The sequence below is a fragment of the Lemur catta genome, chromosome 8 (assembly GCF_020740605.2).
Source record: "Lemur catta isolate mLemCat1 chromosome 8, mLemCat1.pri, whole genome shotgun sequence".
In the NCBI taxonomy this organism is placed as follows: domain Eukaryota; kingdom Metazoa; phylum Chordata; class Mammalia; order Primates; family Lemuridae; genus Lemur; species Lemur catta.
Window position 1 is genome coordinate 20259465 of NC_059135.1, and position 26546 is coordinate 20286010.

A 26546-nucleotide genomic window follows, 5' to 3' on the forward strand; every position below is an offset into this window, starting at 1 on the left:
GGTTATGAAAGGAACATAATGGAAAAATTTCCAGTTAGCAAATTACTTTCATTCACCAAACAATTATTGAGCACTTCCTGAGTATTAGCTACTGTGCATTCAAAGACATAATCAGAATAAGACCATCCAGAAATATTTACTGAGCCCCCTCTGTATTTTAGGCGGCATTCATGCAACAATGAGTATGACTGATGAGACTCTTATTCTCAAGGAGCTTACCATCTGGGGAGACATAGGAGAGAGACAGACTGTAAATACGTAAACTAATATAAATAAAATAGTTTCAGGCATTTAGAAATGAGTGCTTTGAAGAAGATGACATAGGGTCACTGGATGGAGGTAGTGGGCTCCTGTGAGGGAGGGGGGTCGTTGAGGACGGAGGACCTTTTAGGCTTTGATTTGAATTGAAACCTGAATGCTGAGGTGGGGCTGAAGTTCATTATTGCTGGAGACTAGTGAGTGTCTAAATGGGACTTTCTGATGGGTTATATATGAGATGTGGGAAAAGAATGAAATTAGTATGATCATAGCAATGGAGTAGACGGAGGTGCCATTTGCTGCCATGGGGAAGGCAATCAAGTTCTGTGTGCCGAGTTTATGTTTATAATACATCAAATGGAGACGTTGAGTGATCATTGTAAATCTGGAGCTTGGGAGAGAGATACAAGCTAAATTGGAAAGAATGCCTGTTCCTTAGGAACCCATAGCATAGTGGGGAATACAGATGTAAAAAATTTTACTACGGATTATAACGAATTTATAGTAGAAGCCATTAAAATGTACAGTAGAATCAGATGGAGGAAGCTGCCTTCAGGAGGGATCAGGGAGAACTTCACAGAGAAGATGACAGAGAAGGTGCCTTAAGTTGTTAAAAGTTCTGCCTTCCTCAGTTTGGCAACTTTGTCTTCATTAATCTCCCCTTAATGGTTATAGGAAGATTGCCACAATTCCAGATGTGACAGTGGCCAGCTAAAAAAGAGGCATTAAAGCCTTTACTGGAAGCCTTGCTGTGGACTTCCTCTTGTCTTACTGGTCAGAACTAGTCAGAAATTGGTTTGACATACTCTGGGGCTAGAGACAGGGTCAGCCCTTGAAGGGTGGATACCTGAACAAAATTGGGCTTCTGTTAGTGGGGAGGAAGTGAGGAATGGATTTTGAGTGGACAATCAGCAATGCCCATTGCAATCAGGTATACAGAGTGGGGATGACACTCCACATCTAAGGAACAGCTGCTCAGAGACAGCTTTCTAAAGAACCTTAGAAATTTGAGAAACTATGGAGTTAGTATGAGAGGAACATAAAGTATGTTAAAGAGGAATTCAAGGGGAAAGGCCTTGAATGCCCTGATAAAGAGTTTAGACTTAATGGGCACTTTCACTGTGTTTTTAACTGGAATGGGTCTGTCTCCAGGACAGCTGGGAGTGGGAAGAGACTGAGGACTGATTGGGAGGCTGCGGAAGTAGAGTCCAGGTGCGAAATGCTGAGGACTGGAAGTATAGGTGGGGGTAGTGATGGTGTGGAGAGAAGAAGGAGGGATTTGACAGAGAGATGGTGGTGGACTTAGTGTATAGTAGCTGCTCACATGGGGGAAAATAAGACAAAAGTGGTGTGCTGAGGTCTAGGACCATTCTAGGACAGAGGAGCCTCTTGTGGAGTAAGGGCAGTGGAGTAGTAATTGATGCCATTGTTTAAGATAAGGGGGTAGCCTAGGGTCATAGGTGCTTTCCTGGACCTGGATACCCCCCAAACCCTTTATCTCCTGCTTTAGACTTCAGCCTTATAAATATGCTCCAAATTATAGTTTTGGTAATGAACTGGAAGAGAACCTAGAAGTGAGCAGTTTAATTTCCTCATTTTACAAATGAGAAAACTGAGACCTAGAGAGGTTGTGATTTGCCCCAGGGTTAACCTGCCAGAAAGAAAGTTTGTTTTTTTAATAGACCAGTTAGAATTCATTTCTTAAATCTTAGGTCGGTACTCAGTTCAGTTCCATCGTACCTAACATCTATAAATTGGTACTTGTTTTATTCATTTGTACTTGAAGTCTCCTGGCAGAACATAGCATAACCAAGTTGTCATTTGCCAGTGTTCTTTTATATAAAAGCTGGAGAAGCATTATTTTAAATGTGTCAAGAATAAAGATATCTTTATAGTATTCTTGGAGTCTGAGGATGGCTATGCCTTTCAGAAAAAAAGGGTTATTATTAAATGTCAGAAACCTGTACTTTCTGCATGTCATGTGGACGTGGTCTGGGAGTGGCATTCTTTACTATCTTAGTGACTGATACTTTGCTAAGGAAAATATAGTCAATGGTATCAAGTCCTTGTAAATTGAAAGGGTAGTTTCTTCATGTTCAGTCCTTCAGGTGTAACCTCTGAGATCTGCCTCCCCCCAGCCACCACCGGACTAATCTTCCATTCACTGTTTTTCAGCTCCATGGGCTGTCTTGAGCCTACCAAATGGGCTCCCATTTCTGGTCCTCAGCATTAGCTGCTTTCTCTGCCAGGAAGCATTGTGGGAGCCAGATGTTGCCATGGCCTCCTTGCTCATGCCCTTCTGCTCCGACTCCAGCATGGGCTTAGCAGAGAGGCCTCTGTGTCACTGTATATTGAATAGCTGCCTCCCAGTGCTGCTCAACCCCTCTCCCCTGCTTGGTTCTACCATACCACTTACCTGATAATACATTTTTATTTTACTGTTTTTTTTCACTCTCAACTAGAATATAAACTCTGTGAGGGCAGGGACTGACTCTTTTGTCTACCGTAGTAGCCTTGGCTTCCAGATGGTTTCTGGCAAATACTGAGTACTCAATAAGTATATGTTGAATGCATGAATGAGCACTGGCATGTTCTTTATGATACATGTTTGCCCCTGAAACAAGCACAGGTATTTGGTAGTTGAGTCTGGAATTCTTTTTCTTTCTTTCTTTCTTCCTTCCTTCCTCCCTCCCTCCCTCCCTCCCTCCCTTCCCTTTCCTTCCCTTTCCTTCCCTTTCCTTCTTTCCTTTCTTTCTTTCTTTCTTGACTGAGTCTCACTCTGTTGCCCGGGCTAGAGTGCCATGGCATCAGCCTAGCTCACAGCAACCTCAAACTCTCGGCCTCAAGCAATCCTCCTGCCTCAGTCTCCCGAGTAGCTGGGACTACAGGCATGCACCACCATGCCTGGCTAATTTTTTCTATATATATTTTTAGTTGTCCAGCTAATTTCTTTCTGTTTTTAGTAGAGACAGGGTCTTGCTCTTGCTCAGGCTGGTCTCGAACTCCTGAGCTCAAGCAATCCTCCCAGAGTGCTAGGATTACAGGCGTGAGCTATGTGTGCCTGGCCTGGAATCCTTTAAATCAGTGATTCCCAGGCTATTCTGAGGAGCTGCTCTAGGGAACATCATGTAGAAGGGAAAAGATTCTTGAATTCCTCTACTTCCCATTTAGAATTTTTTGTTTGTTTCAAGTAAAGATGAATGGCTTTCAGAAAACTGCTTTATTTATTAATTGAGTGATTGATTGAGATGGAGTCTGGCTCTGTCACCTGTGCTAGAGTGCCTTGACATTAGTCTAGCTCCCAGCAACCTCAAACTCCTGGGCCCAAGCCATTCTCCTGTCTCAGCCTCCCGAGTAGCTGGGACTACAGGCGCACTCCATGATGCCCAGCTAATTTTTCTATTTTTAGTAGAGACGGAGTCTCACTCTTACTCAGGCTGGTCTTGAACTCCTGAGCTCAAGTGATCCTCCCTCCTCGGCCTCCCAGAGTGCTAGGATTACAGACATGAGCCACGGCACCCAGCCTCAGAAAACTGCTTTAAATTTGAGAAGCAACCATTAATCTTAAAGACTTAAAAAGCTGCTTGCCATGTTCATTTTGGGACTTCTCTGCCCATGATCCCTTTTGAACAGCATGGTTCTTCTTTTTATATTTTTTCTGATTTTTTTCAACTTTATCTTTTATAAACTCAAGAATAATCACTTTACCTAAGAAAAAGTATCCTATCGAATTGTTCTTGAAGAGTTTATTTAATGCTAATGAACATAATATCTAATTTCTATAAAATTATAGTGTTGAATCCTTGGGATGTTTTTGAACCTCTTTTGAGCCTTGTGGTTCTGAGACCTCTGCTTATTCAAATCAACCCCCCAGCCCCCACCCCAGCCCAAATCAGACATGTGGCTCTGGCAGCTGTTTGCTTTATGTTTTATTATAGCATTTCTTAACTATGAGAAATTAGTGCCAGTTTCTATTTTTTATGCAAATTAAAAAACTGTGATAGGAAAGTGCTTGACCCACTTTGGTGCTTTCCTTGGGTTGGTAGAAATAGTATCATGTACTATATTTAGAAATGATATCTTTTCACTCTTGTATTTTGTGCACCAAACTAATTTAGCTGAAGTGGAGTTATATAAATTGAGAAGTAATGTGCTCTATTTAGAGCTATTTTTATGGCTTTTATTTGTATGACTGACAAGAATTTTTGAAATACTATACTGTTTTTTAATATTATCATTATGTAGTAATTGAACAATCCATAAAGCACTCTAAACTATTTTCATGTTATGGAGTGTTAATACCATTTAGGTTAGACATGGTTACATCATCTTACAATTTAGTGACTAGGAAAGATGCATGCACAGAAATGTTGTAAATTTGTGTGTGGCTTATGTAGTGTGTACGGTAAAACCTTTGCTACTAGAACCTTAGAGGAATAGGTAATTCAGGTAGCTGAACTTTTAAGTGCTGAATTCTGTCATTTAAAAACACTTTTTATGGAAATACTTTTAAGAAATGCCCTGTATGCTTGCTTGATACATAGTGGGCTCTCAACATATTTTGAATGAATGAATTATTGAGATCAATCTCTTTATGGATGTAGCCAGCGATTTAAGTGTTGTAGGGCATCGGACTGATTAAATTATCACTACTCTGATATGTGGAGTGAATATTTAAGTACCAACTCTCTCCCATCTGGTTAGTGAATTGAAGGTGGCCATCCCTTCGGCATTTCCCTCATGTTCTTTGGAGGTTTGGAAAGCTCAGATGTCTAGTATACATTATGTACTCATATACATGTGAGAGCTCTATGTCTTGTGTTTAAAAATGACAGTATTGTGGCCGGGCATGGTGGCTCACACCTGTAATCCTACCACTCTGGGAGGCCGAGGCAGGAGGATCGTTTGAGCTCAGGAGTTCAAGACCAGCTTGAGCAAGAGCGAGACCCTGTCTCTAAAAAAAAAAATTAAAAAAAAAAATGACAGTATTGTGTTTGGTTTTTTATCCTTAATACAAAAATACTGATTAACTTTTTCTTTCTTCTTTGCGGGATCCTTGCTTCAGTTTTCTTAAGTAGCTTACAGCTAGCTCTCATTCCAGTTCCATTTGTTAAATTTCTGTTGGCTGCTATTAGAGCCACTATCCCATTGTTTCTTTGAATCTTTTACTTATAATCTTCAATAAAATCTATTGTTGCCTTCTTTTTATTTTTGTCTTTTTTATCTCCTGGAAATTCTAAGTCTAAATATGAAAGTGAAAGTAGTTTTAGTAGTCAAAGCACTTACTTTCTTTTCATGAGCTCCATGGACTTCTTACTACATTTGCGGACCTGATAATTTTCTTGTCTGTTTTCATCTTGTTGGTTTTGAGAGATTACTGTTTTGAAAATAAAAATTTGTTTCTATCTTTGAGGTCGGTGCTGTTCTATTAATAGAAGCCTTGGTGTTGTTGATGTTTTCAGATAATCTCAGTTTAAACTAAACAGACCAAGTTGAGTTTAACACTATTGGGATAAGTTAGTGGTGGGGCATATGGAATTGATCATTTTAAGTGGGTTTTTTTTGTCACTTGGGAGAAAACGTGACAGAATGAAGTTGTAGAACCCTAGAGAGACCCAATTTAAAATCAAGGAAACAAGATGCCTTGGGTACAGAGTGATGTTTTCTTGAGGGTAAAATTAGGAAATAGAAAAATATGTTTAAATGCATTGAGCATCAACGTTCTGAGTACAGATTCAGTGGAAATTATTGAGAATTATTACAGTAAGCTAAGTAATGAAATTCAAGCTTATATCAAATGAAGGTCTGTTTAACATCTTTCTCTAGTCTTCAGATATTTTTAATGCTGTGATGTCTCCTTTTTTGTTAACAGAAGAACACTGGGCAGCGCAGAGATCGACCTCTTGTGCTTATAGGCAGTGGGCTTTCTTCAGAACAACAGAACATGCTCAGTGAGCTTGCTGTAATTCTTAAGGCTAAAAAGTGTGCTGAGTTTGACAGTACAGGTGAGGATTTTGACATTTTTTTGGTAGGAAAAAATGTTTAAATAGATAATCCTTTTGAAGAACTACCTTTGATAATTGATATATATTTTAGCCATTGGGAGGTAACTATATACATATACTTTGCATCTTATAATAAATCTAAAATAGTTTTATAGTAATAAACTACTTACAACTTTTTTTTTTTTTTTTTTTTTTTAGAGAGATGGAATCTTGCTCTGTCACCCAGGCTGGAGTGCAGTAGCACAATTATAGCTCACTGCACCACCAAACTCCTAGATGGAAGTGTTCTCCAGCCTCAGCCTCCAAAGTAGCTAGGACTGTAGGTGCGCACCATTGTGCCTGGCTAATTTTTTTGGTTTTTGTAGAGACTGGGGTCTCACTATGTTGCCCAGGCTACTTACAGTCTTAATGTAGTTAGGAAATGTAAAGGTTAAAGCTTTGCATATATTTTAGGACAGAACAGTACATTGGAAAAGCAAATTTTTGACTCTGCTAATGACACATAAATTGTAGTATGATGTAATGCTGTAATTGCTTAGTTATAAGTTGAAAATAAAAGAAAAAGTATTTGTCTGCTAATGTGGCTTTAAGATTTTAATACGGTTTTTTTTTTGTCTGATTTTTTATGTTGATGGCCAGGTTAGAAAGTGATACTAAATATTAATAAAAGAAGTCTTATGCTTAAGTGTAAAAATTGTTGCCTTTGAAGAAAATTCAGATAGAAGTTTATAAAATATAGGCTGGACCCGGTGGCTTCTGCCTGTAATCCTAGCACTCTGGGAGGCCGAGGCGGGCGGATCGTTTGAGCTCAGGAGTTCGAGACCAGCCTGAACAAGATTGAGACCCCGTCTCTACTAAAAAAAATAGAAAGAAATTAGCTAGACAACTAAAAATACATAGAAAAAATTAGCCGGGCATGGTGGTGCACACCTGTAGTCCCAGCTACTCGGGAGGCTGAGGCAGGAGGATTGCTTGAGCCCAGGAGTTTGAGGTTGCTGTGAGCTAGGCTGATGCCACGGCACTCTAGCCCGGTCAACAGAGTGAGACTGTGTCTCAAAAAAAAAAACCAAAAAAACAAAGAAGTTTATAAAATATAGACTTAACTAGTTATAAAAAACAGACTGATTAAAGAATTATTTTGGTTTATATCTCTATTTCTCTTACTGCTTTTTTTGTATTCTAGTAACTCATGTTATTGTTCCTGGTGATGAAGTTCAAAGTACCCTGAAGTGTATGCTTGGGATTCTCAGTGGATGCTGGATCATGAAATTTGAATGTAAGTATTAGATTTGGGGGAATTAAAAAATGAATTAACAAGACTAGTTTCATTTTTCACAGTTGTTACTGCCCATAATTATTTAAGGAACTTATGTTAACTTTGTTACCTCTGGTTAGTCACTGCATTTTGAAAAATCTTCTCATATTAATGGCATCATTTAGGTGTTATTAGTAGAAACTTACAAATATTTTCTGGTTTTATAGTTCTTTTTTCCTACACTACCAGCTATTTTAATAAAGAGTAAATGGAGTACATAGTGTACCTTAAGCAATCCATATTAATGTTAAATGATATATTTCATTTAATGAACACGTTTTAAATATACTGTGTGACAGGTCTATGAAATTAAAGTAGTTTATTGCTTTCCCTTTATGATTTCTAAAATATTACTTATATAACACCCTGTTGGTCTCTTAGTTAATCCAGTATTTTTAGGAAGATGTTGGAAAATTTAGACTGCCTTGTACTATCTGATTCCAGCTATCTCAACCTCCACTGAAAATGTGTCCCTGCTCCCCTCTTCTTGCTAGTAGTCAAACCCCACCACCTTCAGTGCTGCCTTTTCCCTTCCCTACTGTCACTTGTTTCTTTTCTTATCCTTGGATTCACTTAGGACTTGAGACAAAATAAGAAGAAAGCTTATACATGGTTATTTTCTACTCCTCAATAGCTAAAGTATCTACTTTTGATATCATGGCTAAAATAAGACAGTGGATTAACTTTTTGTTAACTAATTGTTGAGGAAAGATTAGTGGCTACAAAAGAGTGACAGGGAGTCTTGAAATGATACAGTTGAGTAATTTTATCTTATTTCATTTCATTTCAGAGTATTATCGGGGTACACATGTTTTGGTTATATAAATTGCTTTTGTACAGTTTGAGTCGAAGTTATAAGTGTACCCATCACCCAGATAGTGTGCATTGTACGTGTTAGGTGTGAATTTACTCATTCTCTCCTCTCCCCTCCCATCTGTTTGATTTCTGATGAATTTTATTTCCATAAGTGCACATTAAGTGTTGATTGGTAAGTTCCAATTTAATAGTGAATATATATGGTGTTTGTTTTTCCATTCTTGTGACTTCACTTAGAAGAATGGTCTCCAGTTCCATCCATGTTAATATAAGAGGTATTAGTTCATCATTTTTTTTTATGGCTGAGTAGTACTCCATGATATACATATACCAAATTTTATTAATCCACTCATGTATTGATGGGTACTTGGGTTGTTTCCACATCCTTGCAATTGTGAATTGTGCTGCTGTAAACATTCGGGTACAGGTATTTTTTTTATAAGATGTCCTTTTTTCCTTTGGGTAAATACCCAGTAGTGAGATTGCTGGATCAAATGGTAGGTCTACTTTTAGTTCTTTGACATATTTCCATACTACTTTCCATAGAGGTTGTACCAGTTTGTAGTCCCGCCAACAGTGTATAAGTGTTCGTCTCTCTTCATATCCTCGCCAGCATTTGTTGTTTTGGGATTTTTTGATAAAAGCCATTCTCACTGGAGTTAGGTTATAGTGCATTGTGGTTTTGATTCTCATTTCCCTCATGATTAGAGACATTGAGCATTTTTTCATATGTTTGTTGGCCATTAGTCTATCTTCTTTTGAAAAGTTTCTTTCATGTCTTTTGCCCACTTTTTAAAGGGGTTGTTTGATTTTTTTTTTTTTTTTTTTACCTTGGTGATTTGCTTGAGTTCTTTGTAGATTCTGGTTACCAGTCCTTTATTGGATGTATAGCATGCAAATATTTTCTCTCATTCTGTAGGTTGTCTATTCACTCTATTGATTATTTCTGTGGCTACACAGAGAGTATCTTGATCATAGTAGTGGTTACATTATACTAGGCTACACATGTTAAAATTACATAGATCTGCATGCGCACGTGCACACACACACATACACACAAGTGTGTGTGTAACCAATGAATTCCAAATAAGCTCTGTGGATTATATCAATGTCAGTTTGTTGGTATTTTTATAATTGTGTAAGATGTTAACATTGGACACTGGAGGAATGGTGTATGGGGCTTCTTTTTATATTTCTTTGCAAACTCCTGTGACTATAATTATTTTAAAATAAAAAGTTAAAGAATAGTGGATATATTTAATGAAACTTTCTTTTTAAGAAGCAAATGATGGATTAAAATTAGTTTTAAATAATGGCTTTGTGCGTTGAAGGTTTTATGGTAGAATGCCTGATTTATCAAGATCTTAATTGTTAATTTAATCTGTAGCTGGACGTCGATTTGGTTTGTAAAACTGTTTCCTTTCAGCAATCCTTATGTCCTTTTTAAATACACTACCACTTCTTTTCTTGTGATGCTGGCCTCCACGGGTGCAATCTGATCCAGCTAAGTGGCTACGGCTAGTGGTGGCACTCCCTCTGTTCTCCTGTCCCTGTTGTTAGTCTTCCTGATTACAACCAGTTTGAGAAGTATGATAAGTAATCGGACTGATTGACCATTTACATAGGAAAAACCAGTTTCTCTTTATATCTCACTGATTTTTGAACTCTCTTTTTCCTTTCAAATCTGTGATAAATCTTATTGAGCCTCCACGTTGAAAAAACTCATTTACAATGGTTTCATGTTATGGATGCTTTTGTACCAAACCTGCGCCAGAAACCTTGCCAGTGGTGATAGGAAGAGGACGATTTTCATAAGGTCTCAGTAATAAAGAAGCCATATGAAATTTTGAAAGTGCTAAGACTTGTACTTAACTTTGAGTCTGGTTCTTGTGAATATGCTGAACTGGCATTTGGTTACACGTACTGGCTATGTGATTTCTTTCCATAAAGTCTGCTTTCTTTGGGAAATTTAAGTTTTGTCACTTTAGTGGCTTGGCCATGTCATTTTTTATGTGATAGAAGTACTGATGGACTCAAGCTAATTTAATAGTGTGCTAATTAGTGATTCTCACAGTAGTGAATAATATCCTCTAATATCAATGGTTCTTTTAGGATAAAGGATAGATGGAATCTCTTATTGAAGTTCATATCCTTGTATGTTCTAGTATAGGGTCCAAAGAGAAATACGTTCAGAGTTTGAGGCAATCCGTTTAAATAGTTACTGGGTTTGTAAAAAGAAAGCAAGAACTTTCAATTACCTTCTTTCCTAATATATATTTCTCATAGTTTCTATATTGTTCTCAGTGGCAAGCATCTCAGTTTTTTTTTTTGTTTGCTTTTATTTTTTAAAGAGATGGGGTTTTGTGAGATTGCTGAGGCTGGACTTGAACTCCTGGGCTCAAGCCATCCTCCTACCTCAGCCTCCTGTGTAGCTGGGAATACAGGCATGTGCCACTGTGCTGGCTCAGTTTGATTTTAAAAATCGTTTCAGAGCCATTCAAAATTATTTGAAACCATTTATATTATAAGAAGATGAGGTAGACCAAAGCTTTCAAAATTATGTGTAAAGATTTATGACTTTATGTTTGAATCTGTCCATGGGCTTGCTAGAAGACAAAATCTTTACTGGATTAACAATTAAGAAACTTTAAACTTTTTGTGAGAATTTTGATAAACCAAATAGATTCAAGAGGAATTTTATTCTAAATTTTCTCTGTAGATAATTATTTTACAAATTTAACAAAAAGAATTTGGATCCAGTAGAAGTTTTCTGTTCAAAAGCATTTTATCTTAATTGTTTGATATCTCTTATTTTCCTACATTGTGTATGTAGAGTATCTTACAATGCCACAATTAGTGGACTTAGTATGAAGATTCTGAGAATAGGCCATAATTGTACAGACCAGCCAATCTGTCTCATCATATTTATTTTATAAATATTTTACAGAATGGTATTTATCTTATATTTTATAAAAATAAAGGTTATAGATGAGAAAAGTTTCTTTTTCAAGATCAAGTTTGTGGCTCAGACTCTGCTTTAGTCCTAGTTTTGGTGCTCATTCCACACAGCCAATTAATAACCATTCTCATTACAAGGGTAAATTTTGGTAATTAAAGAGGGGACTAGAATGAAAGAGTAGGAGATGTACAAATAAGTCATTTTATTAACATTTTAGAGTATGAAAAAAATGAAACTGCATCTTAAAGATGCATACTAGCCTTCGATAAGAAAATATTTTTTACTGACCTGTTCTTTTAGTACACTGCTTTCAAAATATTTCCTACTCTAACTTCTTTATAAGAAAATTTAATTCTGTATCCTCATTTCTCACTTCATCGTGAAGGGGAGAGCAGATGGCTGTCATCTTTTCTTTAATAATCTCTCCCTCTTTCCTACTCTTATTTAAGTTTAAATAAAATTGCAGCTATGGAAGCTTTAGAAGTCCCCAGGTCCTAAGGGAGTTGCTGGAGGATTGTGCCAAGCATTTTACATTGAACTTGTGTCTGTGAAATGGGGAAGGGCCAAATAGGGTGTTTTTTTGTTTTTTGTTTTCATTCAGGAGAGGTAGACCCTAAAAGTTAATTATTGTATTATCAGTTTATAAATAACCTTATAATCAGGCTAACGAATTCATTCTTAAAATATGCTTCTTTAAATGGATATTGACAGTGCTGTGGAATTTTGAAAATAAATGCAGTTTTTATTCTATTCAAACTTTGCTAATCATCAAAAAAAATGTATATACCAAAGCATTACTGTAAACTAACATTGATTAGGCAACTTCATGCTTATAGAAGTCCTTCCGGGAAGATTGTCCAAGGGAAAAAAAACATCCTGTGATCCAGGATTCCCACTGTGAGGATTTACCCTAAGCAAGTAAGACAGATGAGAGACAGAAGTATTGGCATTGTTACTTCTAGTAGCAAGAATAGAGAGAATAACCTAAATATGAGAGAATTAAGAAAATTCTGGAGTGCTTGAAGATATTCTCTGAAAAGTTTGTATTTTTATATGATAAATATTAAGACAAAAATATTATGAAAAACAGAATTGTTTAAATTTCTTCTTTTTCCTCTTCTTTTTTTTTTGAGACAGAGTCTCACTCTGTTGCTCAGGCTAAAGTGCAGTGGTGTCATCATAGCTCACTGCAACCTCAAACTCCTGGGCTTGAGCAATCCCCCTGCCTTAGCCTCCCAAGTAGCTGGGACAACAAGCACATGCCACGACGCCCAGCTAATTTTTTAATTGTTGTAGAGATGAGGTCTCACTATGTTGCTCAGGCTGGTCTTGAACTCTTGGCCTCAAATGATCCTCCCACCTGGACCTCCCAAAATGCTGGGATTACAGGCATGAGCCACCACACCCAGCCAGGATTAAGTTTTCAAAAAGCATAAAACAATTATATCTTCACTTTAAACAATATATAAATGTGTGAATGTGTATGAGTAAAAAATAATCAAAAAAAACCAAAGTAGTGGTGGATGGTTGGGTTACTGAAGAGGCCTATAGGTTTGTAATGGTTTTAAAGACAATGTGTTCCTGTTAGTAAAATTAAAATTCTGTAGGAATAAATACAGATTTTCAAGTTCTAATAACAATTAGAAAATATATTTTTATTTTAGTGTTTTCCAAAGATTAATTGGATAGGTAAGGGGTTTGATCTTAATCAGGGGAATTAGAACCTGCATGTGTGTGTTTCTCCCATCTGAGACAGCAGTAAACAGATCTAGCAAATATGTTTTAATATGGTGATTGTCCTAATGAGAACAGAAGTTTTTACATAAGTATTTGAACTTCTAATATATTACTAAGAAAGCTCTGAGCATGAATTTTCCATTTTTTGTGAGAATTTTTGGACAGTAGACTGAGTTTGATCTTTATACCTACACCAAGGTGGAGTATTTTAATATTATTATTCATAATACATGGTCTTAGAGTTAATGCTGAAGTTTTGCTTAAGAAAATTTTATGATATAGTCATATATTTTTGTGATAGAATTTGACCTTCTCAATATGCATTAAATGAAATAAATTTAGCATATTATCATGTGAAGAAATGTGTTTTTATATATAGATACACTTATGACTACAATATTAGCTTAAAAAGTAGCCCCAAAATAAATAATTTATACATGGTATTTATATAGAATCATACAATCTAATCATCTGTGACAGTATTTCCTGGGATATCCCAAATCTGGATGGGAACATTTAGCATGAAAATTTTATATTTGAAGCCTTTATTTCATTGTCTTTTCACTTTTTGCCATGGAATTTGTTATGCTGGGCTCACTTCTCTATTCTACTTGCTACCTGATTTTCAAAAATTTCAGTGATAGTATAAGTTAATTGTGTTTCCATTTTGGTCATTGTTATAGAGGGTTTTCTATTTGTGGTTTCTCTTTTTTGTAAAGTTTAGTGCTATCATATTTTCTACTTGATTAAAAAGCCTAATATGAAAGCATTTGCAAAAAAATTATTTTCCTTTTAAAACTTGGGTATTGATTTTAATAGAATCAAATGACATATTTATTAGGACTTTTGTTTTGACATACAATAGTGATGTTTGATTCTGTATTTTAGTTTTTTTAAAAGACATTTGGTGTTGAATAAGAGTGATAATTCTAATTTTTAGTGCTATTTCAGTTACAAATGGCCAGTAGCTCCAGAAGAATTATGGATTTATTTATGGCTTTGGCTATTGAAGAGGGTGAGGAAATTCTATGAATGGCCTTCCATGCAGGGTTAATTTTCTGTCCCTCCCACCCCTTTGGACATTTAACAGATCTCCCTGTTAAAGCTTTCTTCCATCTTCATCGTATTCTCTAATCATTTGTGTGTATGTATTTATGAATCCCTTTTTTCCTACTCCCTCTCATTTGTATGATCCTTTTTTTCCTTCTGAAACTAGGAAAAGTGACTAAGTTTAATATGAATCTACGAACACCATCAGTGATTCATGGAGCTAAAATGAAAGTATACATCCCTTGATGTACATACTTTTATGAGGTAGGAGGCAATAGTGGTGTTACTGGTGATTTAGAATAAAGGAATATCTTTCTGTATAGTGCAAGTCTCTTTATAAAAAATTGTTGTAGCCCAGGAATTCATAAGCTGCATTAGTATGCAAAAATTCCAGGCTTTGCTAAGGTGTAGCTAGAGCTACCTTAATGACTTTGAGTTAATGACTTTGGATTCAGTAGTACTTTGGGAACTGGGCTACTTATCTATATATAAAAAGTAATAAGATCTCAGGGCAAAAGGAAAGCTTGCATGAAATGGTAGGAATGATCAGGAATACACCTGGACTAAAAGAATCCCTTAGTTTAATGGATAGGTAGGCCATCCATTTATTTTTGCAAAGTGAGAGCTTCAGTCAAAATCTTAAACTATAATAGAATATGTAAAAAGAAAGATGAAATAAAGCATACATTTTATAAGGATAGCATTTTGACACATTTTCAAGTATGTATCATTCTAGAATATGTAGAAATCTTTGTTTACATAAATAACTTATTCATATACAGTCATTTCAGTTTAGAAATTATGAGTTAAGAAAGCTAACTAAGATGTGGTCTTATAGTTGCTTTTTTTTCCTTCAAAAGGGAGAATAAGAGTCCATCTTTCTATTGAATTGTCTTAGTGACAGATGATGGAATAGTTATGGGCTCTATTACTGATTTATTACAAATATAAAAGTTTGGTTAAATTTTAAGAATAATCTTTAAATTGGTGGAAGATGACCTGTGTTAAAATCTTCATATATGTATAAAGACTAAGGATTACAGTATATATTGTACTTCAGATGAGTTAATGACTCTGAATGTTATGAAAGTTCTCATATTTTGTTTTAAATGGAAAATAGGTTAAGAATTCATGCTGTAGTTTGCTTAGCTTTTATTGAGTAAATAAAACCTTAAACTACCATACATTATTTAGGCTTATTAATTAGGCAGTACTTGGCTGGTAGATTCCTCCATTTCATTGATGATATTAAGGTATCACCATTTAAACTGCTGAAAGTTTGTTTTATTTCTTTATTTTTAAGATTTTTTATTTTTATATATTCAAGGGGTACAAGTGCAGTTATGCTACATTGATGCATTGCACTGTGGTGAAATCAGGGTCTTCAGTGCATCCCTCACTGGAGCAACGCACATGGTACCCACCAAAAACCTAGTATCGTCCACCTCCCTCTTTGAAAGTTTGTTTTAAAGTTATTTCATTCTTATTTTACTTTTCAGTAAATCAGTTCAGTTGGTTTATCTCAAGAGGTTCCCTAGGAAGTTGATATGAATTTGTAATTTTGGTAAATGTCTACAAAGAAGTATGTCTTCATTCTGAAACCAACGGTACAAGTTAGAGAGTGGCAGCTTTGGCATCAGTCAGATCAAATAAACTCACCGATACACTGAAGACAAAACCAAATGCATTGTTTTCCCTCCACAATCTCTCCCCACTCCAGGGTAGTCATTAGATTTTGCCATTTGGCATACTTTTTGGCTAATCTCTTAAAACTATCCTCCTACTTGTCTATTAAGTAATAATGTGATTTATTATAAGGGAAGTAAAATATATTAAATCTCAATAGAGATGCCTTTTTTTTTTTTTTTACGACTTAAGAATAAAGATTAACCAAAAAAAAAAAAAACTGATCTAGGAGTTGGAGGATATCTTAGGACTTCAGTTCCCTTATCCATAAATAAAATGAAGAGATTGATTAGCCAAAGCATCAGGAGTTTCAGGTTGGCAGTCTGAGGGCTGTTATGATTTATGTGGTTTTGTCTAACATAACCACGTAATTTTTATGTCTTTAGATATAACGTACATTTTCCTGTTTGTTACAGTCTCTGCAACCTCCTACCATTTCACACCAGGTTCTTCAAACATTCATATAATCTTTTTGGCCCTTTTATGCATTTGAGTCACAACCCTTAGTGTAGATGTCACTCCTAGCTTTGAAAAAATTCTTGAGCTTTTTTATGCTATGACAGCAACTTTAACAAAACACTTTGTCACATTCAAACATGCTATTATAGACCTGAAAACTAAGGAATAGTTTTCAGGTGGAAAAAAGCGCTATTTTTTCCCCCCTTTGTTTCATTGATATTAGGTGGCATAAGGAGTTGGCACATTGTTACTTGGAATAAGAGAATATCAGAGGAATGTATTTGCTCAGCTTAATAATTGTAATTAGAGCATTCAATTTTTCTGCCTTACTTTACAGAAATTTGCTGAACAACTGCTATGGAGCTGAAAATTTTATGAATTGAAACATATACTATAAATGCAGTAGTTCCTTCCCATGGAAGTGCTGTGCTGCCCTTTGGGTGTTTGCCATCTCATTTCTCTTGAACTCCAATATCTATTAAGGATAGACTCTTTTGATTGACTTGACTAATTTCAGCACATTGTCGAGGAGCAATAGATACCCGTTTAGTATGTTTCTTTTGAAAGTTTAAATAATCAGTCAAACAAACCCATAAAATGGACAAGCAGCCAGCATAGGCACAGCCCATTTACTTACTTCAGTAATCAGTCATTAGCCACTTACTGATAAATACAGTAGATATCGTAGGAGTGTTCAGTGTTCGATTCTGGGCTTTATATGCTGGCATATCCGTTCATCTAAAGATAAACTGTTATGAATGTTCTGCAAATATCATTAGGAAAGAGATTTAGGGAGGGAACTATTATACATGCTTAGATTAAAGTAGGAAGAATAATTTACATGTGAAGTAATGAGTTTAAGTCAGTGATTTCACTGGGTTGCTAATGCTGTTTTTTGGGTTGATGTATAATATGGAAATAGCATGTGACATAGTGCCAGCACACTGTCAATGTTTCTAATATGGTATTTTGATCTAGTCAAAAATTTTATTTTGAGTCTCATTTTCAATATACAGTGAAGTTAATATTAACTTCATTAGGAAGATAGTCTTTTCCTCAGTGAGCACTTATTAAAATTTATGCTATTTCTAAAATATTTTTATTACATGCAAAGAACAACAGTTTTGATAGAACATTTATGATAAGTTGGTGAGAATAACCGGTTTCAGAAATTCAGCTTAGAAACTGGGCTGAATATGATTTTTGCATTAAAAACAATGGCGGAGAGAGAGACAAGCACCAAAGCACAGGCAAAACTAACAAATTAAGAATCACACGATAGGGACTTGGGCTGTCCCCAGCTTGAGTGTTGAATTTGAATATGCATTAACAGTCCCAAGTTCAGAAAGACTCTGCTTTCGGAGAGATGGAGTGGTCGTTAAAATTTTCCGACTTTTATGTATTAGGCAACATCTTGGAACACTCAGTTAAAGCAGCTTTAAAGCATTTGACATATTCACATCATGCCTTTTAGAATCCACGGTTTATCTTGTGTACCAGAAAGTTATATTTTAGTGTAAAATACACAGGCTTTAAAAACTAAGCTGACTTGGGTTCACATTCCCATTCTGCCACTTAATAGCTGAATGGCTTTAAGCAGGTTAAGTTCTTTGCATATGAGTTCCCTCCCCGAAATGGAAATAACATACAGTAAATCTTCATTATTTGTGCATTCTGTATTTGTGAATGTGCTTACTTGCTAAATTTCTTTTCTTTCTTTCTTTCTTTCTTTTTTTTTTGTCACTCCCAAATCAATATTCAACAACACTTTTGTAGACATGTGCAGAGTAGCGAAGACTTTGAGTTACCTGATGAGCATTGTTCCCAGCTGAGGTCAAACAAGGTGGTTGTTTGCCTCCTCCTTTCGACTCTCATACTATAAACACGTATTTGCCTTTCATGGTCTATTAGTTCCATGTTTTTTTTTGCATTTTTGTGTTTTTTGTCATTGGTTTCACTTGTTTCAAATGGCTTCTAAATATTGTGCTGAAGTGTTGGGTAGTGTTCCTAAGCTCAAGAAAACTGTAATGCGTCTTTCAGAGAAAATACTTGTGGTAGATAAGTTTTGTTAAGGCCTGGAGTGCAGTGCTTTTGGCCCTGAGTTTAATGTTAATCAACAATGCATAATAAATAAGGTGTCTTTAAACAGAAATATATATAAAACAAGGTTAAGTATTGATCAACTGATGAAAATGTTGGGAACAGAGAGGCTCACAGACACCTAACCCTGTATTTTCTTCAGGAGCAATGGTTCATTATTCACTAATTCAGTGTTCACACATCTTTTTAGAACCTAATGACTACAAATAATGACCATTGACTGTACCAGTCTTGCTGGACTTGGGGAAGAATACAAGTACTTACTACATAGATAGTAGCTGTTAACACAGTAATTTTTAGCAGGGTCTTAGAACAAACAATTGTATCTTTGGTCATTTAAAGTTAGAAAAGGAAATGGAATAAAATAAATTGGGCTTTAAAGATTTTGTTTTTCTTTTTTCTCCTTTAACCAGAAAATAATGGTGTGTGATTTTAGCATTGGTTTGGTTTTGGAGGACTTGTGATTATTTTAAAATATAGAAAGTTAAAGTTTTCGGAGCACTGGACACATGCAACTTATAATTCTGTATTCTGCTCATAGGATGAATATTAGCTAACATAGTATTCACAGTTTTTATAAAATGATATTGCTATCATTCTCCACTAATGACCATTTATGAGAAGAGAGTTTTGTCTTAGAGGATTTATAGGTGTGAGAAAAATAAGTTTACTGAAACCAAACAAATTCTCCTCAGATTCTACTTATTTGTGCCCAGGGAAGCAACAATAAAACATGTTGATATTCCATGTTTTCTTAATGATATTCTACTTTTCATTTTAATATTTAATAATTCTATTTTATTTTTGTTCAATACCAGGAATATAAAGAACTAAAAACTTGGTTTTGTACTATTTCTTGCCTTACTAATATTTTTAATCTCACTTCACTGATACATCTAAATTATTTCTTCCAGAACATTTGATTGCCAGTTTTTTTAGATTTAACATAAGATTGAGCCAACATTGTTTTCAAAAACAACTTCGCATTCAGATATTTTTACTCAAAAACCAGTTATTTTTGATTTTAACATATTTGAAAAAATGTGTAATGTAAAAGAATATTTTTCTTCTTTATGTTTCTGACAATCAAACCTGCTCCCATATTTGTTGTTCTTCAAAAGATTACCATTTCCAGTTGAAAGAGAGGGAAAAGCTGAATCTGGAAACATGAATCTTCTCTTGCTGTCTGTAGCTCTTGTTCCTTAATTGACTTTGTAACAGAAATTTGAGTCATAGCAAGTTCTTCAAATTTCTCGAAAAGAGTGGGGAGTTTCCTTTGCCATTATATATGCCATGACTTGAGATTGTCTCAGTGGCATCCTTAATATCTTTAAAACATGAGTATAATTACAAACATGCTTGAAAAATGAAATTTGGTAATGGATCATTTATTTATAGAGAAAAATAAAGCAATAAAATTTTATTTGAAATTAAGCACTCAGTGATAAAGCCTTCTAATTTTAATAAAAGTTTAGGATTAGATTATTGAAATAAAGTTGGCAGGAAACAGTAGGAATTTCCTTCTTTGGGGCAGAGATTATGACTCTTTTTGTACATAATAGGTGCTTAATACAAGTTGAGCATTCTTAATTCAAAGTCCTAAATCTGAAATGCTCCAAAATCCAAAACTTTTTGAGCACCAACATGACACAAGTGGATAGTTCTACATACGATCTCATGTGATGGGCCGCAGTTAAGACACAGTCAAAACTTTGTTTCTTGCACAAAATCATTGAAAATGTTAGATTACCTTCAGGCTATGTGTATAAGGTCTATGTAAAACATAAATGAGTTTCATGTTTAGACTTGGGTCTCCAAGTTATCTCATTGCATATATATATGTGCAAATATTCTAAAATTCAAAAAAGTTCAAACTCTGAAACACTTCTAGTCTCAAGCATTTTTGGTAAGGGATACTCAACCTGTGAATATGATTCAGGATGAGCACTGAATGGAAGGCTGTTGTGTGAGGAAGTGGTTAGCTTTAACTCTGGTGTTATCATTGACTTTCTAAATCTGTATAACAAGAAAGTTGGACTAGCTCTTCAGGGTCTTTTCTACCTCTTAAATTCTAAATAGTTTTCAAAATCCAAGCATTATAGGATTACTTATAGAATAAATATATTTAATAAATATGTAAATAAATATATAAAATATATTTTTTTCCTCAAAAGGTACCCATATTTTTAGTTATATCTCTTACTTGAAGTTTTGTGGATTGACTCATGTAAGCCAGAGATGAGGTTTTATTACTATGTCAGTTGGGGGTAACAGAGAAGAAAGTTTAAAAATGGTTATGTCATAAAGTCTGGATTAGTCTAAAGCAGACCGTTACCAACTCTTGGAAAGCATTGATTTTTTTGCTCTCAAGCTAATTATTACAGGTCCAGAGGCCTTTTACTTATACACAAATGAATCTTAGTTTATATCAAATGCGATCCTGAGACAGTTCTGGTATTTGTAGCAGATTAACTATTGGTTTGGGACCACCCTTTTTACAGGCTTATGCATAGTTTAAAGGCAAGTAGTGGTTTTTCTCCTGCATTGGGGTCATTCTGCTGTTGAATTAAGTAGGGATCAGCTAGACAGTTTTGTGACTGGCATTTTTTAAGAGTTTTCCAAAATACTGTTAAATTAGTATATTTCCAACATAGATACCTAATTTTCAATCAAAAGTATATGTTTATGGAGCCATAAATTCTTTCTGATTAAGTTTTAAGCCATTAGATATCAAGTGATAATAGGATGTAACATTTTGATATTCAAAATTACTTTGAAATAATTAAGAATTTGAAATGTAATTGAACTCTTACAGGTACTGTATAGTTTTTTATTTGCGTAGAGAGAATCCTTTAACATTTATGTCTTTAGTGAGTTTTATAAGAACTTTTTTCCTTTGTATTAGCAATACTAGACAGTGGGTAAAGAAACCTGAGTTATTGTCCCAACTTTGCCAATAACCTCTGCTATTAAGCTCCTGTTCCATGGGAAGAGTATATTAAATGCTGAGGAATGCATAAGTGAATAATGTATGATTTCCAATCTCAGTTATAAAACTGAGGTTATTGAGCAAAATAATCTCAAAGACAAATAGCAAATTGTGTGAAGGGTTTGTCTTTACAATGAAGATAATTTATTATGCTATCCAGTTTCCAGAATGCTTCTTGCATTTTATCCAGAGAAGTCCTGTGAAATAGGTAGTATTATTTTCTTTTTTCCTTTCTGTAGGCAAGGAGGCTGAGGCTCAAGGAGTTTAACTAATTATACCAATGGAAATAATTGGGATATCTAAGTCATTTAACTCCAAATTTCAAATTTAGTTTAGTTATATGCTGTCAAAACAGGAGCATGATAAATACACATATGTGCCATCAATTCCCTGCCTTGATGATGACAGGCAGTATCCTAAGGTGTGGCTTCTGGTTTAAGGTGACCATGTCCTCACATCTGTGATCGGTCCTGGGAATTCCTGAAGGCTCATGTCATTTCTAAAGCTCAGCCTGACAGTTGGTGCTGGCTGCCAGCCAATGGCCCTGCTCGGGGCTTCCCCACCCAGGAGCCACTTAGTAGAATGACTATAAACAGTGCCAGGCTCGGCTATCTCTATTGCTCTTGCTTTTTAGCTGGAAACTGAACACACTTATCCAAGCCATGAAAAGAATGCTTTTTTTTCCTGTGAAGCCCAACCAAATCATCTTATACTGGCAGCTTCAGTGTGTACCTATCAAATACCAAATATGTCCCAGGCTCTGCTTATTGTTTATTTTAACAAGTACTGTTGATCCCCTGTTGTACAGCCAGCTGAGACAGGTGCTGTGGACTGAAGCACTTTCCTTACTGTCAGATCATTTATAGTCTAACAGAAGACTAGACATGTGACTGCCAAAACGAGCAGTGCAGATCGTAAGTGTTCAGTTTAGATTATTGTGGGCTGGACTCATGATGGACTTTTTATTCACCTTCATTTTGGTAATTGCTATAAATGAAAATGTAAATTTTTATTGTTATGTTTGAAATAGTATATTTGCTTAAGTTTTTCAGAAAGATTAAAATTACAGTTAGTGTTCAGCAGTAATTGCTTAATCCTCTGAAGGAAAGATTTCTTACAATTACTTTACATGGAAAGAACTAGTTTCAGTATATTTTCTTTTGGCATAAGTAAGGTTTCTATTTTAAAATAATACCTAAACATGGAGAGGAGAAACAGCTTCTAAGTATATTGCTTAATTTTAATGAGAGAGAAATAATGCTCATTTCATATTTATTTTGCTTTTATCCTTGTTTTTTGTCAGGGGTGAAAGTATGTCTAAAAAGAAAAGTATGTGCACAGGAAGAAAAGTATGAAATTCCCGAAGGTCCGCAGAGAAGCAGGCTCAACAGAGAACAGCTGGTATTTTTTCTTTTGATACTGCTTTCATTGTTCTTATTATGACTTAATGTTATTATCACCATCAGGAAAAACTCCTTCTGCCCTTTCAACAAGTACAGGTGACTGATTAAAATTTTAATTGTGCTTATTTCAAGCACTTGATTCTGAAAGATGATCACAATGAGCAGTAAAATCCAGAAGGTAATAACTTCATACTGTTAATGGATTTTTGGCATCTTGAACATTCCCATAAACCTTTCAGAATCTGAGGTAAATCTCAGATATAGGAAGTAGCTTGAAAGAAGACTTACAGCTGCTGCTTGGATTTAGTTACCGTATGTCTTTATGGCCACATATTGTAGTTTTAATGGAGAATATTCTATTATCCTGTTGAGATATATATATATATAAGCATATTAGAAATGACAAAATTTTCATGGAAGGGAATTGTGAAACTTTTCTTTTTTCATAGAGCACACAGAAGTGTGTTTCATAGCTAAGTGGATCCCTAGCCATGGCTTCCTAATCTCTTGTGCCCAGTGAATACATCTCTGGAACCCTGGAGGCCACACTCCCACCGTGGCTTTCCTGGAGACCTTAGGTTGGTAATATGTAGCTATGTAGAGACCTGAATGCGTACAGGCAGAACTGGATAAAGGTTTGTGGAAAAGATGTTACTCTTACCATTTAATAAAGTTCAACCTGGTGTCCCTGAAGCATATTTCAGATACCCTAGGAATTCTTGGGGCTTTAAGTCCCACCAAATATGCATAAGCAGCCTTATCAAAGAAGTTTGATGTATAGTTTTTGGGGTTTTTTTTGTTTGTCTGTTTTGTTAGAGTAAAAAGGAACCAAGTTGGTAACTGAATCTTAGGGAAAAAATTATAAATGCGAAGCCTTTATTTGCATAAGTATTTTTCTTGATCCAATTAGTTTGCTTGAAATACAACTTGTCCTAGCACCCCATTAAGTAGCTTCTTAACTGCTCATGACTAGTATAGGTTGAGCATCCCTAATCTGAAAATCCCAAATCAGAAAGTTTTTGAGCACCCATACCACAAGTGGAAAATTCCATACATAAGCTCACGTGATAGGCCACAGTCAGAACTTTGTTTCATATCTTCAAGCTATGGGTACATGAAACATAAATGAATTTTGTGTTTATAATTGGGTCCCGTCCCCAAGATAGCTCATTATGTGGATGCAAATATTCCAAAATCTGAAAAAATTTGCAATCTGAAACACTTCTGGTCCCAAGCATTTTGGATAAGAGATACTTAACCTATATTTTTATTTCCTTCATTCATATGCAGTGCTTTTATTTAAAACTTATTTTTATCTGCCTTTAACAAGTTGTTTCTTGTTATTTCAGTTGCCAAGACTATTTGATGGATGCTACTTCTATTTTGGGGGAACCTTCATACACCACCCAAAGGACAGTCTTATTAAGCTTGTCACTGCAGCGGGGGGCCAGGTCCTCAGTAGAAAGCCCAAGCCAGACAGCGATGTGACTCAGACCATCAATACAATTGCGTACCATGCCAGACCTGATTCTGATCAGTGCTTCTGCACACAGTATATCATCTATGAGGATTTATCTAATTATCACCCAGAGAGGGTTCGGCAGGGCAAAGTCTGGATGGCTCCTTCAAGCTGGATTATAGACTGTGTGATGTCCTTTGAATTGCTCCCTCTTGACAGCAGATGAATATTTCAAATTGAACTTGCACAGTCTGTGAGAACCCAGCCATTGTGCTGTTTTTGATCATTCACATTTTTACAAATAGGTAGAGTTATTTATATTTTTTTTCTTTCAATTAAAAAAAAAATCTTACGCTAGATTAGGAATTCACTTTGTGTTTACCATTTAGATGCTGGGATTGCATTTATGGGTTTTTCTTTTTAAAATTGGCATGTTTTTTGATTCATCATGTGGTTCTATTCAAATTATCAGCTACCAAAGATGATTAATGAGATAGTATCCGACTGTTGGTTAAATATACAAGGGGTATCATTACTGTTTCAGTCTTTTACTATTCTTTGATGAAAAAAATTGACACCTCCCACCAGCAAAAATACTTGCCATTCTTTAGTAAACAGAGAATATTATCAAATAATTTATTCTAGCTATTGCAATGAAAAGAGAGTACCTGGTTGCCACCATAGGCATTAAATTCTTCTATTCTTCTCCCATCTGCATTTGTTAACTTACATTGTTTTTATTTTGTTTTTTATAATTTTCTTGGGTGTCTGTTCCTACATTTTTATCCTTGTTTTTTATCTTGTGTATTAATCAGGAAATCATGCTTTAAACCTTCACATAGTTTTTGGTGGTGAAAATCAACATTGGGCTCATGGTACATATTTTTGTTGTATACATTTGCTTATTGTTAACTATTAATTTATAACTGTGTTTACTATATATGTATATATACTTACTGCATTTTCTCTAACACATTTTAATATCAGTATTTCTTAGAAGGTCTTAACACTCTAGCAAATTGTCAATCAAATGTCAGTACATTAGATTACTAGTAGACCTTGCTAGGTATTTTTAAAATAATTTTTTTGAAGGTCTTAATTTCTTCCTTTGTAAAGTTTTTAGGTTGATGTGAGGGCAGAAGTTGGAGATTACTGGATTTAGAACCAATTTTTGCCAGATCATACAAAAGGCCATAACGGTTAAGTGTCAAGGAAGGGCTTACTCCTAATACCAAACAGTCAAGGCCCTGAGTAGTAGGCAAGCAGGACACCACCTGAGAATAGCCAGACCTGGGAGCTTACTCTGGTCTGAGTGCTCGCACTTGTGAATTGACAAGGATTAGATCATTTTAAAACATTTTTTTTTAAGAACCAGAATTCTTTATTAAGTCCTTCCTAGAAGTTGAATATACTTAGAATATTAAAGGCTTGGGGAAGGAGATACTGTGGGACCTGCCAGTTTGGCAGAGAGGACAAGCTGGATTACCACCGGAATAGAATATCCCTAATTTTAAAATACCAAGAATCTGTGAAGTGTGAAGTTAATCAACATTTTAAGAAACACCTATTTGAAAGTTTGAGATTCTGTTTATCATTTGAAAATACATTTTATTTTAATTCCTCCTTTGGCATCTTACTTTTTCATATGAAGAAATATATTGTTTGAATGAAATAATATACTTTTGACCCTGACCTTCCAGGGTGAATTAGTGCTGAAACACTCTCTACAACTAGTAACGTATTTGTCCCCCATTTCATTCTGGTGGAGAATGATGAACTCTATAACACCAAACAAATTTGAGGGGTTAGATAATGTCTGGATTAAATAATTTAAGGTTCTCTGGTATTTTGGTTGTCATTTTTTATTTATAACTGACTTTTAAGTCACTTTCTATTGCCTCGTAGGTCATACTCCTAGACCAGTTTGTATCTGTTTCTTGCATCTGAATTTCTGTTTGCAAAACACCTTTTGGGTTTCTTGCTCACTTTTCTTCGTTCATTTTCTTGGTTTATCCCTTTCCCTCTTTGTGATTGTTCCCCCTCACTACTAAGCAGTTTCATTTGGGTTTCTTTAAATATTTATTTTGGTTGCACTTGGTTTATGTTAAGCTCTTAAAACTTACGATTGTACCACTTTCTGTGTAGATGTAATTATTTTCGCTTTTCGATGATCACTAGATTAAAACTTCCTTTTTATTTAGCATACACCATTAAAGTTATTCATGTTTCCATATATCTCTATCTTCTGTAAAATTGGCTTATTCTGTGCTGTTGAAGAATGAGACTCAACATGAGTTGCAAAGAAATCCT

The 26546-nt window shown here is 35.2% G+C and overlaps 1 protein-coding gene across 1 annotated transcript in view; it reads left to right on the forward strand.

The window, feature by feature from the left end:
• BARD1 (BRCA1 associated RING domain 1) overlaps nucleotides 1–24572 on the forward strand; it is a 76354-nt gene extending 51782 nt beyond the window's left edge. The window contains exons 8-11 of the mRNA XM_045559070.1: nucleotides 6131–6263; nucleotides 7447–7539; nucleotides 22678–22775; nucleotides 24127–24572. Of these exons, the coding sequence (XP_045415026.1) occupies nucleotides 6131–6263; nucleotides 7447–7539; nucleotides 22678–22775; nucleotides 24127–24462 (660 nt within the window). The 3' untranslated portion in view covers nucleotides 24463–24572. The remainder of the gene's footprint in view (nucleotides 1–6130; nucleotides 6264–7446; nucleotides 7540–22677; nucleotides 22776–24126) is intronic.
• The last annotated feature ends 1974 nt before the right edge of the window (nucleotides 24573–26546 follow it).